Below are 12,550 nucleotides of genomic sequence, written 5' to 3'. Positions count from 1 at the left end.
AAACACTTTTAAAGCTAGTAATAACTTACCCACATATAAATAACACATCAAATAGCACAAAGGGTCCAACACAAGCTAATAAAAGCCAGAGAGAAGTCTGATTGAAAGACTGATTGCAAAAATATTTTTCCTAGTTACTTGGAGACAAGATTGTACTTCAGAGCAAGTCAAGTGCCAAGTTTTATTTATTCTCCTGAAAGCACAGACACTCGCCTTCCAAGAGGAGCTGCCTAACAGAAAATTTCTACCTCATTCCTACAAATACTTCAATTTTCAGCTAAGGGAGAGCAAGGCTGAGCTGCTTGAATTCCATACTTGGCTTGAATTTACTTCATCACCTGGTTTTGTGATTGTTTTAAATATGTCTGTACTGTCCACCTTCCCACTGTACACTGATAAAGGGAGTGCACAACATGTGTGCAAATATCTGGGATGTTAACTTCCTGCAGGAAGCCAAACCTGAAGGCAAGGTTTGACCCCTCCTTTCCAATTCCTTGGCTCTTGCACATCTCAGACCCTTGGGATCATTTTAATGTATTCTGAGCATGATCTTCCCTGTCCTCATTAGTTAAACCCATGCATCTCCAGCAGCCTGGTCTCTCCAGTGGCTAATCCCCTCTTTACAGCAGGGAGTGGATCTGACAAGTGGGGAATGGCATCCTCTGCCCATTAAAATACATATTGGTTTTAAGCCCTCGCTCACCTACATCCCAAATGATTCCACAAATTTGGCTGCAGCAATTCTGCTGCACCATTAAGACCGAGCACACAAATGCTAAATACACAGAGGGGCTTTTCCATCCTGGAATGATGCACAGAGACACATTTAACAACTCCTAAAAATGCATATTAATTACCCACATGGACAGAAAAGAACACAACTCCCGTTCTTGCTGTCAAGAGAGAGGCTGTGCTGCTGTGACACCACCAGAATTACACAGGAACTGTGCAAAAATCAGGTGTGGCACCACAACAGCAGGAAATTCCGGGCATGACTCTCCATCTCCATTTCCAAGGATCTTTGGATGAAGATTGTACTATGTATTACCAGTATCTCTAGAATTCAAACAGAAAGCCAAAGACACGACATCACAGGGGTATCACTTGTGCTGCACTGTTTCCTGCACTGGTTGTTATGGTTAAGGATTCAGTTGCTCTCTGCACTCAGCTGGTTCAAAATCCAAAGAAACTGAAATAATGGGATGAAACGAACAGTTTTAATAACAGGAAATCTACAGAACCGTGGCTAAAATCTCCCAACACCACTGTGAGTAAAGCAAGCTGGATAATGGCAGAATTGTCCTTTATAGAAGAGCTGGACAAGGAAAAAATACAATAATCTTACTAATTTTTTAAAAGGAGGCATTTTCTTTTCATGCACTTTAGTGCCAGAACATGTTTGTGAACAGCAGTGAAAATGAAGCCCAGGAATCCCATCAGGGTTTTTTTTTTCATTCACAAGAGTTGTAGAAACATAGACTTCACAGAGAGCTGAGGATTTTGGGATGGATATGGATGCCCAGGTCTTGGGAAAAGCTGGATTGTACCAGAGGATGCTGATGAGGGGCTCACTAACAGAGTTCAATGAATGACTTTCTTCAACTGGAAAATGACCTTTTAACTAATAACTGCTATTAAATATGCCACAGTACCACTTGGCTGGGGGGAAATCATCCCTGAGGACAGAGATGGCACCACTTCCACACCTGTTTTTAAGGCTTTTTGAAAACTTAAGTGCACAGGCCTAACGCTAATCTTCTCCAAAAGGATAAATTTCACGTTCAGAGCATAAAACCATTCTATCCTTGCATATTAATAGGGCAGGGTATAGTCCATGACCTGCTCATGTAGGACAAATCAGTCCCTAGGCATGGCATAAAGGGCTTTTCTTGCTATAAAGTCCATTATTAACTATACTTTATATATGGCATAGTCAATATATCCTATAAAAGAGATGGGGAGGAAAGAAGAAATTGGTGAAATTATATTTCTACATTTTAGAGCTCAAATATTTATGAAGGAGACAGGGACTGCTACACCCCTTTTGAACTAAGAAGGTTGCATCAGAAAAGAAATTCAGATCTTGTACTTCCCATGCCAGTGATTCTCCTTGCAATTTAAAACCACACTTTAAACTGATTGGGGGGGTGGGCGGGGAGGAGGAGGGGGAAAGGTCCTTCCTTTGTATAGAATTTTTAAATTCTCTATTTAAAAAAAAAGTTGATTGTATATGCAACACAAAGAAAACACTGATGTTCACAGAGCAGAAAGTGAAGGGCAGAACAACACAGGAGTTAACCCAGTCCTGCTTTGCCAATGTTTTATCCATGTGAGTTAAATTTAGGGATAAGAGGCTACAACCAGCCAGTCACACCAGGGCCAAAACTGCCCACACTCACAGGAAAGCCCTGACTTAGCTTTAGGGAATGTTAAATCCAGTCCCCCCCTAAAAACCAACTTTCCTTCTTCTCCTCCTGAGAGTCTCCAAGAGGAGCTCAGCCACACTCGGTGGCTGAAGACAGAGAACATCCACTGGGTGAAGAGGAAATCAGAGAGAATTTCAGAACTCCTTTGCAGGAAGAGACACAAATGAAGCAAAAATGGTGCCCTCCATGTGCAGGTTAAAAATGTCACCACTCCACCTTCAGTCTGCCACAAATTGCCAAGCTACTGATCTCTCACAACCCTGCTAAAGGCACAGATTACTGCGGCATTTCAGCTGAAATAAAACATTTTGGATCCAAGTGCAAAGTGTCCAAACCCAATCACTTTTTTTTTGTGTATTCTCATAATTTCTGTATGGTCAAAATGTGATTTTTTTTTTTCTGTTTCTAACCTGCCCTGTTTTTGCCAGGAGCATTCTTATTCATAAAAGCTTTAAGAATATTGGAAATTATTTATTTTAAGATGGGAAATGACAGACTTCTGATGGCAGCTGTGCTTGTGGGGACTGCAACCACTGTTAGCATTTTCCATTATTTCATCACATCAATTTGTCACATTTCCCTCAATCCTATTTTATGTCAATTTATCAGCTTTGTAGTTTGAATTACCAGCAGAATGATGCACTTCTCTAACTTACTGTTTCTCCTGTTAAAGGATTGAAAAATAGTGACTTTTAAGTAATTGGATTGGAAAATATTGCATAGAATTCTGTGGTGTTCACGACCTCCCTGCTCTACACCAATCCCATATCAACCAGTTAGGTAAAAATAATGCAGAGATCTTTTAGCTAATGAGAAAGGCACATACTTTTTTCTTTTTAACTGTAATACAGATCTTTCCTATTACAGCAAGGAGTTTATAACTAAAGGACTTGCTAATTCATGATATGGGCAGAGTGCACTGATATGAGTTCCTTTAAAGGATGGCTCTATTTATAGGCGTTTTACAGATGAATAAATAAAATGGTCAAATTTTATGGTATCAAAAGCAAATGCAATTAAATGTATTTCTGCCAATAAACATGTGCAATGCTGTTGTCTGAAATCTGTATCCTCAAAAATGGAAGTGTATTGACAATCCCACTGCATGACCCTTCCGCCAAGGGATACTCTTCCCTGGCTTTTAGCAAAAAAAGCACTGCACTTTTTTCCTTCCCTAATCACCCAGAGAGAAAAACCAACAATTTAACTGCAACATAAACGTATTTCTATTAAAACAGCCCTGGCCCCTCATGCACAGCGTTGGTAAGAGCATGGAACTGGAAATAGAGAGAAAATAAAATGCTTATAAAGAACCTCAGGAAAAACAGACTCTGGCATGATGAATTTCCTGAAAACTGCCTGTGCTTTTATCCATCAGGAAAAGAAATGCTGGCAACGAGGGATGAGCCCATGTCACACATTCCCTTCCCCTGGAATCAGCACCCAAGGGATGATACAGCCACTGTACTGTGCTGCTCTTTGGCATTTCTTTTCCTTCAACTTTTTATCCTTTGAATTAAGTAAAAAAAAAAAAAAAAAGTTATTCCAAAGCACATTTTCCTCCCAAGGGTGAGTTCCAAATTGATCCCAACTATCGCTCACACCCTGCAGTGTAAGTTCAGTCCCTAAACTGGGGGGAGCTTGGCCAGAAAAACCAGCAGGTAACTCATGTCCAACCCGAGAACCTCAGCAGTAGTTCAACTCATCCATCCTACTTCCCACTGGAACAGAAAGCAGCTGTGACCTTGGCTAAACACCGGGACAAACCCCAGGAGCATCACTGAGCTCCAGGTCTGAGGGTGCTCCTCTGCCCCTGCCCTCGGACCAGGAGGTCACCAAGGAACCCAAAGTGACTCTGGGCAGGAGATCACCCCAACAGCATCTCAGCAGGCTAATCCACATTCAACGCAGATCATTAAATATGAAACAGCAAAAGGAGCTAAGCCATTAATAAAGTGCCAAAAATATAGGAAATACTGACAGCATTTTATTTGATTAATTTTATAATAGATCCCAATGACAACCCTTGGCAGGATGGAGTGACTTCTGACTTCTGAACGCTGTCTTTATCCAGCAAAATTACATGACTCAAATGGAATAATGGAGCTTAGAATTAACAGTTAGTGTTATGAAAGAAAGATTTCCTCTAGGGCAAGCTACAGATATGCTTTTTAAAAATCATTACAGCATTAAAAACTGGGCGCACGCTAAGGAATCCTAAAGAACTAGTGGAAACCTGAAAAGCAAAACAAAAATAAACAGGGAAAAAAAAAAAAAAAAGAAGATATGTTTCAAGGCACTTACGTATTGCTTATTAAGAAGAGAGATTGACCCTAAGTGCTGCATTTGCGTGCGACCTGTGAATACAGTTCTGCTGTCGTACAATGCAGCCAGAGCTCTCAGTAAGCATCATGGAATGCAATCAGATAGACACAGGCACAAGAACAGTTTGGGGAATATTAACTTAAAAAAAGAAAAATAAAATCATCAAACAGAAAAAAACCCCTCACTATGGAGAAAGCCGAGAGTAACCACTTGACTGCATCCAGCACATGGGTCTCAAATCAGCAGACAAGGACAGTAGGAACAGACTGGCAACTGTATTGCCTAGAATTAATTAAAAAACCCAACCTGAACCAAACAACAACAAAGAAAAAAAAAAAAAAAGAACCTAAGAAAATATCTGCATCTCCCAGGCAGAAGTTTTGCTCTTGGCTGGAGACGCAGCTCGTCATGACTTGTACTAAGGTATGTGTACTTCTACCAGGACGTGCATTTATCCACGGAGCTGTGCTTTGGAAGTCAAACCAGGACACTGGACAGGTACAGAGAGGTCACCCTTGGCTTCACCCAGTTCCCACGGACTGGCCGCGCCCCCAGTGGGAAGCCAGGAGCGCTCCCAGCATGTGCTGCCACACCCTGGTGTCTGTCACTGCCAATTGTCCCCTCAGCTCATCACAGAAAGGGGCAGTTGCTCTCTCTCTGTTCCTCAGCTTTAGTTTCGTATCACGAGTCCCCAATTACCCAAGGAGGAATCCTGAAACTGCTAGCAGTGAAAATAGGAAATAAATCCCTGCCTTTCAGCCTCCTAGAGCCTTCTTTCCTTAGTCATGAGAAGGATGGATTTTAGTGTACTGATTCTTAAATTTGTGAAAAGTTGCGCTAAGTGCTGCTGTCGCATGTTAAGAGACTGTAAATGAAATACATAAGTTCTAAAACATCATGCAAGAAATGTGGTTTCACATCTTACAGTCAAAAATCCTACTAATGAATTAATACAAGCACACTGAGGTGTAATATTGGGAACATACCTTTAAAGTCGGAACTCCTCTCCCCCATCCCTCCCTCCCCCAAAATCAGAAAAGTAATATTAATTAAACTTAAGATGTAATGAATGCACCATTAAAGTGTCATCAAAAAGATGCTGACCTAAGACAAAAGTTCAATGATACACAATACGGTCAAAAAAGTCTTCAATCAATAATATACAGTATGACAACTACATCTTGTAAATTATACCCAATACTGCCGGCAGTCTATCCCTCTAAAGAATATTTGCCCCCTTTCATCCCTTCCTAACAATCAGATAATAAAATACAGCACCTATAAATAAGCAAAAAAAAATTATATATATATATATTTATATATATATATATATTCCGAAATCATCTATTGTTAGTTTTAAAGATATGGCAATAAAGGAGTCTAAATTAGCAAACTTGTAGAAGCCATAACTGATAAAACAGCTTATTGAAAAAAGGTGGCAGTAATGCACTCTATGTGTGCACAAGTACGTAAGAAAATACACAGACGTATAAAATTGCACGCACACACCCACGCACACACATCCTTCCACACACCTCTATGCTCACGCATATACATATAGACAACAGGAGGAGTTAGAGACAAGTTAGAATTGGATTTGTACTTTGATCAGCCCTAACCTGTGCATAAAAGAATGGAAAAAGGCTGTATTTCTGCAGGGCAGAACGGGCCGGACTGGGATTCGGGAGCACGAAGGTTTTGGTTTCGAGCTTGGGCTGCTTCCACCCCGGTAAGAGCCCGTCTGGTCATTGCCATGTACTCTTTATCCATGCAAAAAAGGAGCTTCCCACAACTAAAACGTATTTAAAATCAGTGCTTGTGGTGGGAAGAGAGTCAGTAAATGGCCACCAACAGCAGGAAAAGGGCTGGCTCTGCGGCAGCTCCAGTCCCTCTTAGTGGTGTGTGACAGCAATCGGACACGTGAACTGCATTCCCATGGATTCCAGGTAAGCTGAATGTTCGGGATACGGGCTAGGCCCCGAAGTAGCAGGCTGAAATGTTACTGGCCAACGTTTTTGGAGCGATCTGTCTTTGCTGAAAGGAAATCCTGTACACTACGAACCAAGTGAAATGATCAAGTACATGCTGCTTCTAAGTTGTCTCCTAAACCTCCCAGATATGAGGTCTGATCAGCGTGCTCTGTGGTTAGAGGTTAAAAAGCAGATTATAAAATACCTAGATTCAGATTTTTTTTTTTTTGTCCTGATTTGGCCTAAAATGGAGTGTATTAAACAAATTCTGGGCTGCAAAAGACCAGAATCAGTTAAAGCTATGAAACAATGTGCACTACGTGTCAATATTCTATTTCACTTACAAGAAAACACTAAGTCAGCTACCACAAATTAAGATATTTTCCTGATGTGACTTTTTTTTTGTTTTGTTAAAAAATATGTGGAGTAAATGTGTTTTTTTTTTTTTAATTCAAAGTTTCAAACAACAAGATTCTTTTCTTTTCTTGAAAATATGTAGGAATCCAAACTAGTGTGTTTAGAGTCGGTTGACTGTGCAATCTCTTAGTGGCAACTGAACAGCTACAAAAAACTTTCTTTTTTTTTCTTTTTCTTGAAAAATCTCCCCTTTTTTCCTGGTTTAAGAAGATAATAGTGTATTATCGCTCTGTAGCCATTAGATGGCAGATAAAAAGCCCCCTTTTAATATGTGGGTTTGATTTTTTTTTTAAGATTTTTTTTTTAGTTTTTTTTTTTTTCCTGTTTTTCATTTTTTTAAAGCCCCACACCAAAGAGGAGGGCACAAGGCAAAGCTGTATGAGTTATTCCAGAAATTGTGGAAATCACTTAGGGCAATAATAAAAACACTTCAGGGTACAAAAAAGCTTGACTACACATTTCAGTTTTCTTCCTCGAAAACACAAACATAAATTGGGCTTAACGCTCCTTTTTTTGATTTCTATATGCACCTTGGCCTATGGCGTTTTTGCCCTGTGGCCCGCAGGGCGGTTAAGTGCGAACACAATAAAACCAGTAGAGGTCCAGTTTGACTTCCCAGCTCTCCCGAGTTGGGCCAGTTTAATCTCAAAACTCCCACTCGACGGCCTCTTCCCGACTCGCGGCCTTCTCCAAGCGGTGGATGATGTTGTTCAAGTTGGCCGCTTTCTTTTTCCTCAGGGAGCTGTCTCGCGTGTTCCTGGAGCTCGCCGCCTCCGAGAAGCCGAACAAGCTCTGGAGAGAGTTGGCTTTCTGCGAGCCTGCGGCCGGCGTCGAGCTCGTACTTGGCACACTGGAGATTTTCTCTGAACTTTCTTTTGACTTGTAGGAGCTCTCCCCCGTAAGGACTGAGGTGGAGGCAGCTGAGGTAGAGGCATCCCCTTCCGTGGCAGAGTTTGGCAGTGTCTCCAGAGCATCTCCCGGGCGCTGCGGTGCCGGCGGGGAGCTCTGGCGCGGCGCTCTGAGCCGGCCCTCGTCGTCGGTGTCCTCCAGGCTCTCCGGCTCCGCTTTCTCCGAAGGCCTGGCGCCTCGCAGTGCCTCTTCCCCCGCCTCGAAAGCCGGCTCGGCGGGCCCTCCCTGAGACTTGGCGGCCGCACTGCTGAACTCGTCCGCCTCCGGGCCGCTCGGCTTCCCGTCGGGAGGGCCCTCCGCGTCCACGCCGTCGCAGCTGTCCCCCTCGGAGCTGTGGGCCGCCCTGCTGCTTCTGGCCGAAGGGGAGTCGCTCGACCCGCCCTGGCTCTGGCTCCCGGCTTGGATCTCCTCGATGAACAGCTCCCGGCGGATGCGGGACCTACGAGACAGAGGAGAGGGATGTGAGTCTGCCAGGGCCAAAAGGAGATGCACACCTTCACTAAAAATGCCCTTTCCATGCCACTAAAGATGGTCTTTAGTGGAATCATTCAGGCTGGAAGAGACTACTGAGATCATCGAGTCTGATTTCCAACCAAGTACCACCAAACCCTACTGGCCAAGTGTTGCATCGACTCATTGTTTGACTGCTTCCAGGGATGGTGAGTCCACCACTACCCTGGTGAGAAGTTCGTATTTTTAACAAAAAATATGAATACACTTCTAGGAAATCTAGAATAAAGTGGATCGTAAACACAAACAATTCAGATTTCTACTAGAAATGAGCCAGTCTGCCTAAACAAAAGATAAACTGGGACAAAGCTGGACAAGCTCCCTGGTGTTCTCCTGGACAGCGAGGAGAAATAAAGATGAAACCAAGCCTACTGTGTTGAAAGTGCTGTGAGGAAGCCCAGCCTGTGACAGGCTGCCAGTCTATGAGCTAGTCTGACTTTTGCCTCATTTTTTATTTAATAAATCAATTTCTGAACATGAATAGTGACAAGTCAAGCAGTGCATTCCATGGGAATGACTGCACTCCATATGTGGGTAGAATTGCCTGGAGTGCAAGAATACCCCAAACACACCACCCCTGCCACTTAACTCAGGCCTTCCTCCCTCTTCCTTCTCTGCTTAGGAGTTCCCAAAAACCCTCACAAGTACAGAAAAGTTTATGGAAAAACCTTAGGGTCTGGGTTAACCCCTTCTGTGTCCTGCTGCATCCACGGGAGAAATGATGAACACCATTTAAGTCCTAATTTATAACCAAGAGGGAGCCTCGATGATCCGGGGTCAGGGATGGGACCACAGGCCTGGTGAAAGTTTGCCAAAACTTAGTATCTTTCAGAGAGAGTGAAGATAAAAAACTCTTGGTTTCAGCCACAGGGAACTGCCAAGGGGCCTGCAGACCACAATGAAACGCAGCCCCAGTGCTGATGGCTGTAAGGATTTTCTATTTTTCCTTAACTCTGCTATGGAAGACAGCACACAATGGAAAAACATTTGGCTAAATGCAGAACACCACCTGAATACTGCTTTTGAAGCTAATGATCTTATTGACTTACTTGAAATGCAACAGAGTATTTCAGCAGTACTCGCTGACTCCACACTTTTGAAGGATTTAGGGGGTCTGTAATTTTCCCTAGGAGAATATTATTCACCTAACAGGTGCTAACATTAATTTTCTCTTACCATGATCTGCACGAATCCTGCAACATTGATTATCAGGCTCTATTTTTGCCTAAAATCTCCCTGCATGGACATTGATCCAGAACATGGTGCTTCTGTAACACTCCCCTGGTCAGGAGAGGAGGCTGCTAAGAGCTCTGTGTCTGCATACCTCAGCTCTAGCAGGTACTGAACAATGACATCCTTGCTGAGAATCTGACCAGAGCAAACCCACGTCTGTGGAAATCCCTGGAATTCACACCCAGTATATTGCTTCTGGAATGTGGTCGGGCTCCCGATTAACACAGTAATTAAATCCTTATGGTAAAGAAGAACTGGTGACAGCAGCTAGAGAATTCCAGAGAGCATTCCAGCTGGGGAAGGTGTTGGCCTTGACATCTACACGCCCTGTTGGCTTTCACCAGTGGAACTCAGAACATCAGAGATCTCTTGGGTGTTTGCTGCAGCTCCCTGGACAAGCCTTCCCGCAACACCAAGAGCAGCACAACATGGAGTTCACTGAAAAACACACTCAGAATTCAGGGTCCAAGAGTGCTGGATTACAATTCCAGAAAGTCTGGTTTCATTCCTGATACATTTGTAGTATCATCTCTGTGGCCTTACTGAGTTTAAGTGTCAGTTTCCACAGGAGATGTGGGATAGAAATTCCTGCCTCCTGCTATTTTGTACCATTCTTTAGACATCAGAGCCTCAAACTGTGATGTGTCCTGTATGTGCTTCACCAGTGCACAGCAAGGGGTATTTATTGTATATTCTGAGAGCCCTGGGACTGGTATGAATGCAAAGCCATAGACTTGGAGAAGTTTGCAGACATGTCAGAATCCTTTATACCCATTTATATTCTGAAGTGAATTATTTCTTTGCCTGCTGATGATATTTTTTTCAGCATTTCTTTTTGCTGCAGGAAAGAAATGCTAATGCTGACTTTCCATCTGGTGGATATAAAGGTAGATCCTGCTGCAGCAACCACCTTTGGAAAGTGAGATTTGGGCTGAATTCAAAAGGAAAAACATCACTGCAACACAATTCCCAAGAGACAGCAAGACAAACTTGTCCAAATCTGTGCCCTCCTTTATCTGAAGCTACTTTAAGGAAAAATTAGTATTAAAGCACAAGCAGATGGTCTGAGAGTGGAACTGCTTCTGTATAAAAACTCCTCAGTTTGGACAAGAAATGGCTGAGGGAGAGTCTAAAAGAGATAAATAAAGTTAAGTGTGGTCTGGAGAAGACAGAAAGACCACCCATTTCTTGTAACATATGAGCTGCAGAACAGTCAGACCCTCTTCCCCTCACATAACATGGAACCTGTCCCTCTTCTGCAACATCCTACAAATGATTCAAGAGAAATTCATGCATGACAGCTAAGAAAGTTATTGTCAAGGGGAAAAAAACCAGGTTTGTGTTTTGATTTTTCAGTGCTCAGAGCACACAGGGCTCCAAACAGGCTTGAAACAGCTTTTGAAAGCCCTGGAGTCCCAGCAGCACATCTGGGAGCAGGCCCAGATCACTCAATGCTCAGCCTTGTGCTACCCCCAGCCCCCAGCCCCCAGTTTGTCGGGTTTTATTTTGTGTCCAGCTGTCAGCACCTACTCCTCGGGAAGGTGGGGCTGAACCCGCCGATGCCCGCGGGTCTGCGGCGCCTTCTCGCCGCACGCCCAGGCAGAGATCTCGTGCTAATGAGGGAGGTGACACCTGCCACCAGCGCTCCCGCGCTCGTCTGCCCAAGTGAGAACAGCACATTTTGCTGTCAGGCCGAAGGGAACATATTTTCATAGGCATCCCTCCAACTTGTGTATAATTGCCTGGAAGTGGGAATTGGAAGAGGCCTGCGTTTGGAGAACTCTGAGCGGTGGAAAGAGGCTGCATCTGTACTGAATTCAAGGCAGTGAAATTCAGTGTAAATATGATTACTAGGGGTTTTTTTTAAAATTTTGTATTGTTTACTATAAACATTATTTAACTATTGTGCACAGTATTTCTGAGACAGTTCATTAAACTCTGCTGCTTTTGCTTCAGCAACTTCCCTGGTAAAAGCTGAGAAGGGCCAAAGTGAAAAACTACCCTTTAAATGTTAGCAGTTTTTAAAAACAAACAAGTTTAGCAATCTGGACTAATTAGGAACATTACTGGCTCTGAGTGAAGGAGCAGAATAGTATTAAATCTGGTAGCTTAACTGTACCTGTTCAATATTCATTAGCACAAATTTCTTGGAGAAAAGTCTGCCGCATTAATTAGGATTCCCAATCCCAAGCACAGTTGATAATATGTTTATTCAAATCCTTATAATTCTTATTTGCTCTTCCAGCCTTGTCTCTTTTTATCGCTGTCTCTAGGCCAAAACCTGCTTCAGGGGTTCAAATGTGGAGAAGGTACCTCCTCAAATGAAAAAGGAACTGAACAGACCAACATCTTATTTCAGTGGGACTCGATGATTTAACCATAACAACGAAATAAATCACAGAATTATGAAATGGTTTGGAAGGGACCTTAAAGCTCATCTGGTTCCACCCCCTGCCATGGGCAGGGACACCTCCTACTATCCCAGGTTGCTCCAAGCCCTGTCCAACCTGGCCTTGGACACTTCCAGGGACGGGGCAGCCAAACTTCTCTGGGCACCCTGCGCCAGGGCCTCACCACCCCCACAGGGAAGAATTTCTTCCTAATATCCCATCTAACCCTGCCCTCTGTCTGTTTAAAGCTGTCCCCCCTTGTCTTGGCACTCCATGCCCTTGTAAGAAGTCCCTCTCTGTGGCCACATCTGACTTCAGGGTTATTGGTTCTCTGTCCTTCAGAACTCCACAAAGCTTCCCAGAAACACAA

At 43.3% G+C, this 12,550-nt stretch overlaps 1 protein-coding gene across 4 annotated transcripts in view; it reads right to left on the bottom strand.

The window, feature by feature from the left end:
• Positions 1-12,550, bottom strand: part of CUX1 (cut like homeobox 1) — a 270,436-nt gene that overhangs the window by 22,989 nt on the left and 234,897 nt on the right. For 3 of the 4 annotated variants that reach the window (XM_082294436.1, XM_082294437.1, XM_082294438.1), the window contains one exon: positions 5,992-8,486. The exons of the other annotated variant lie outside the window; for it this stretch is intronic. In XM_082294436.1, the coding sequence (XP_082150562.1) occupies positions 7,784-8,486 (703 nt within the window). In that variant the 3' untranslated portion in view covers positions 5,992-7,783. Of the gene's footprint in view, positions 1-5,991; positions 8,487-12,550 lie in introns of those variants that run through there. 4 annotated transcript variants of the gene reach the window in all.

This window comes from Coloeus monedula (assembly GCF_965178545.1).
Source record: "Coloeus monedula genome assembly, chromosome: 20".
NCBI lineage: Eukaryota > Metazoa > Chordata > Aves > Passeriformes > Corvidae > Coloeus > Coloeus monedula.
This window is presented reverse-complemented; position numbering and strand designations above follow the sequence as displayed.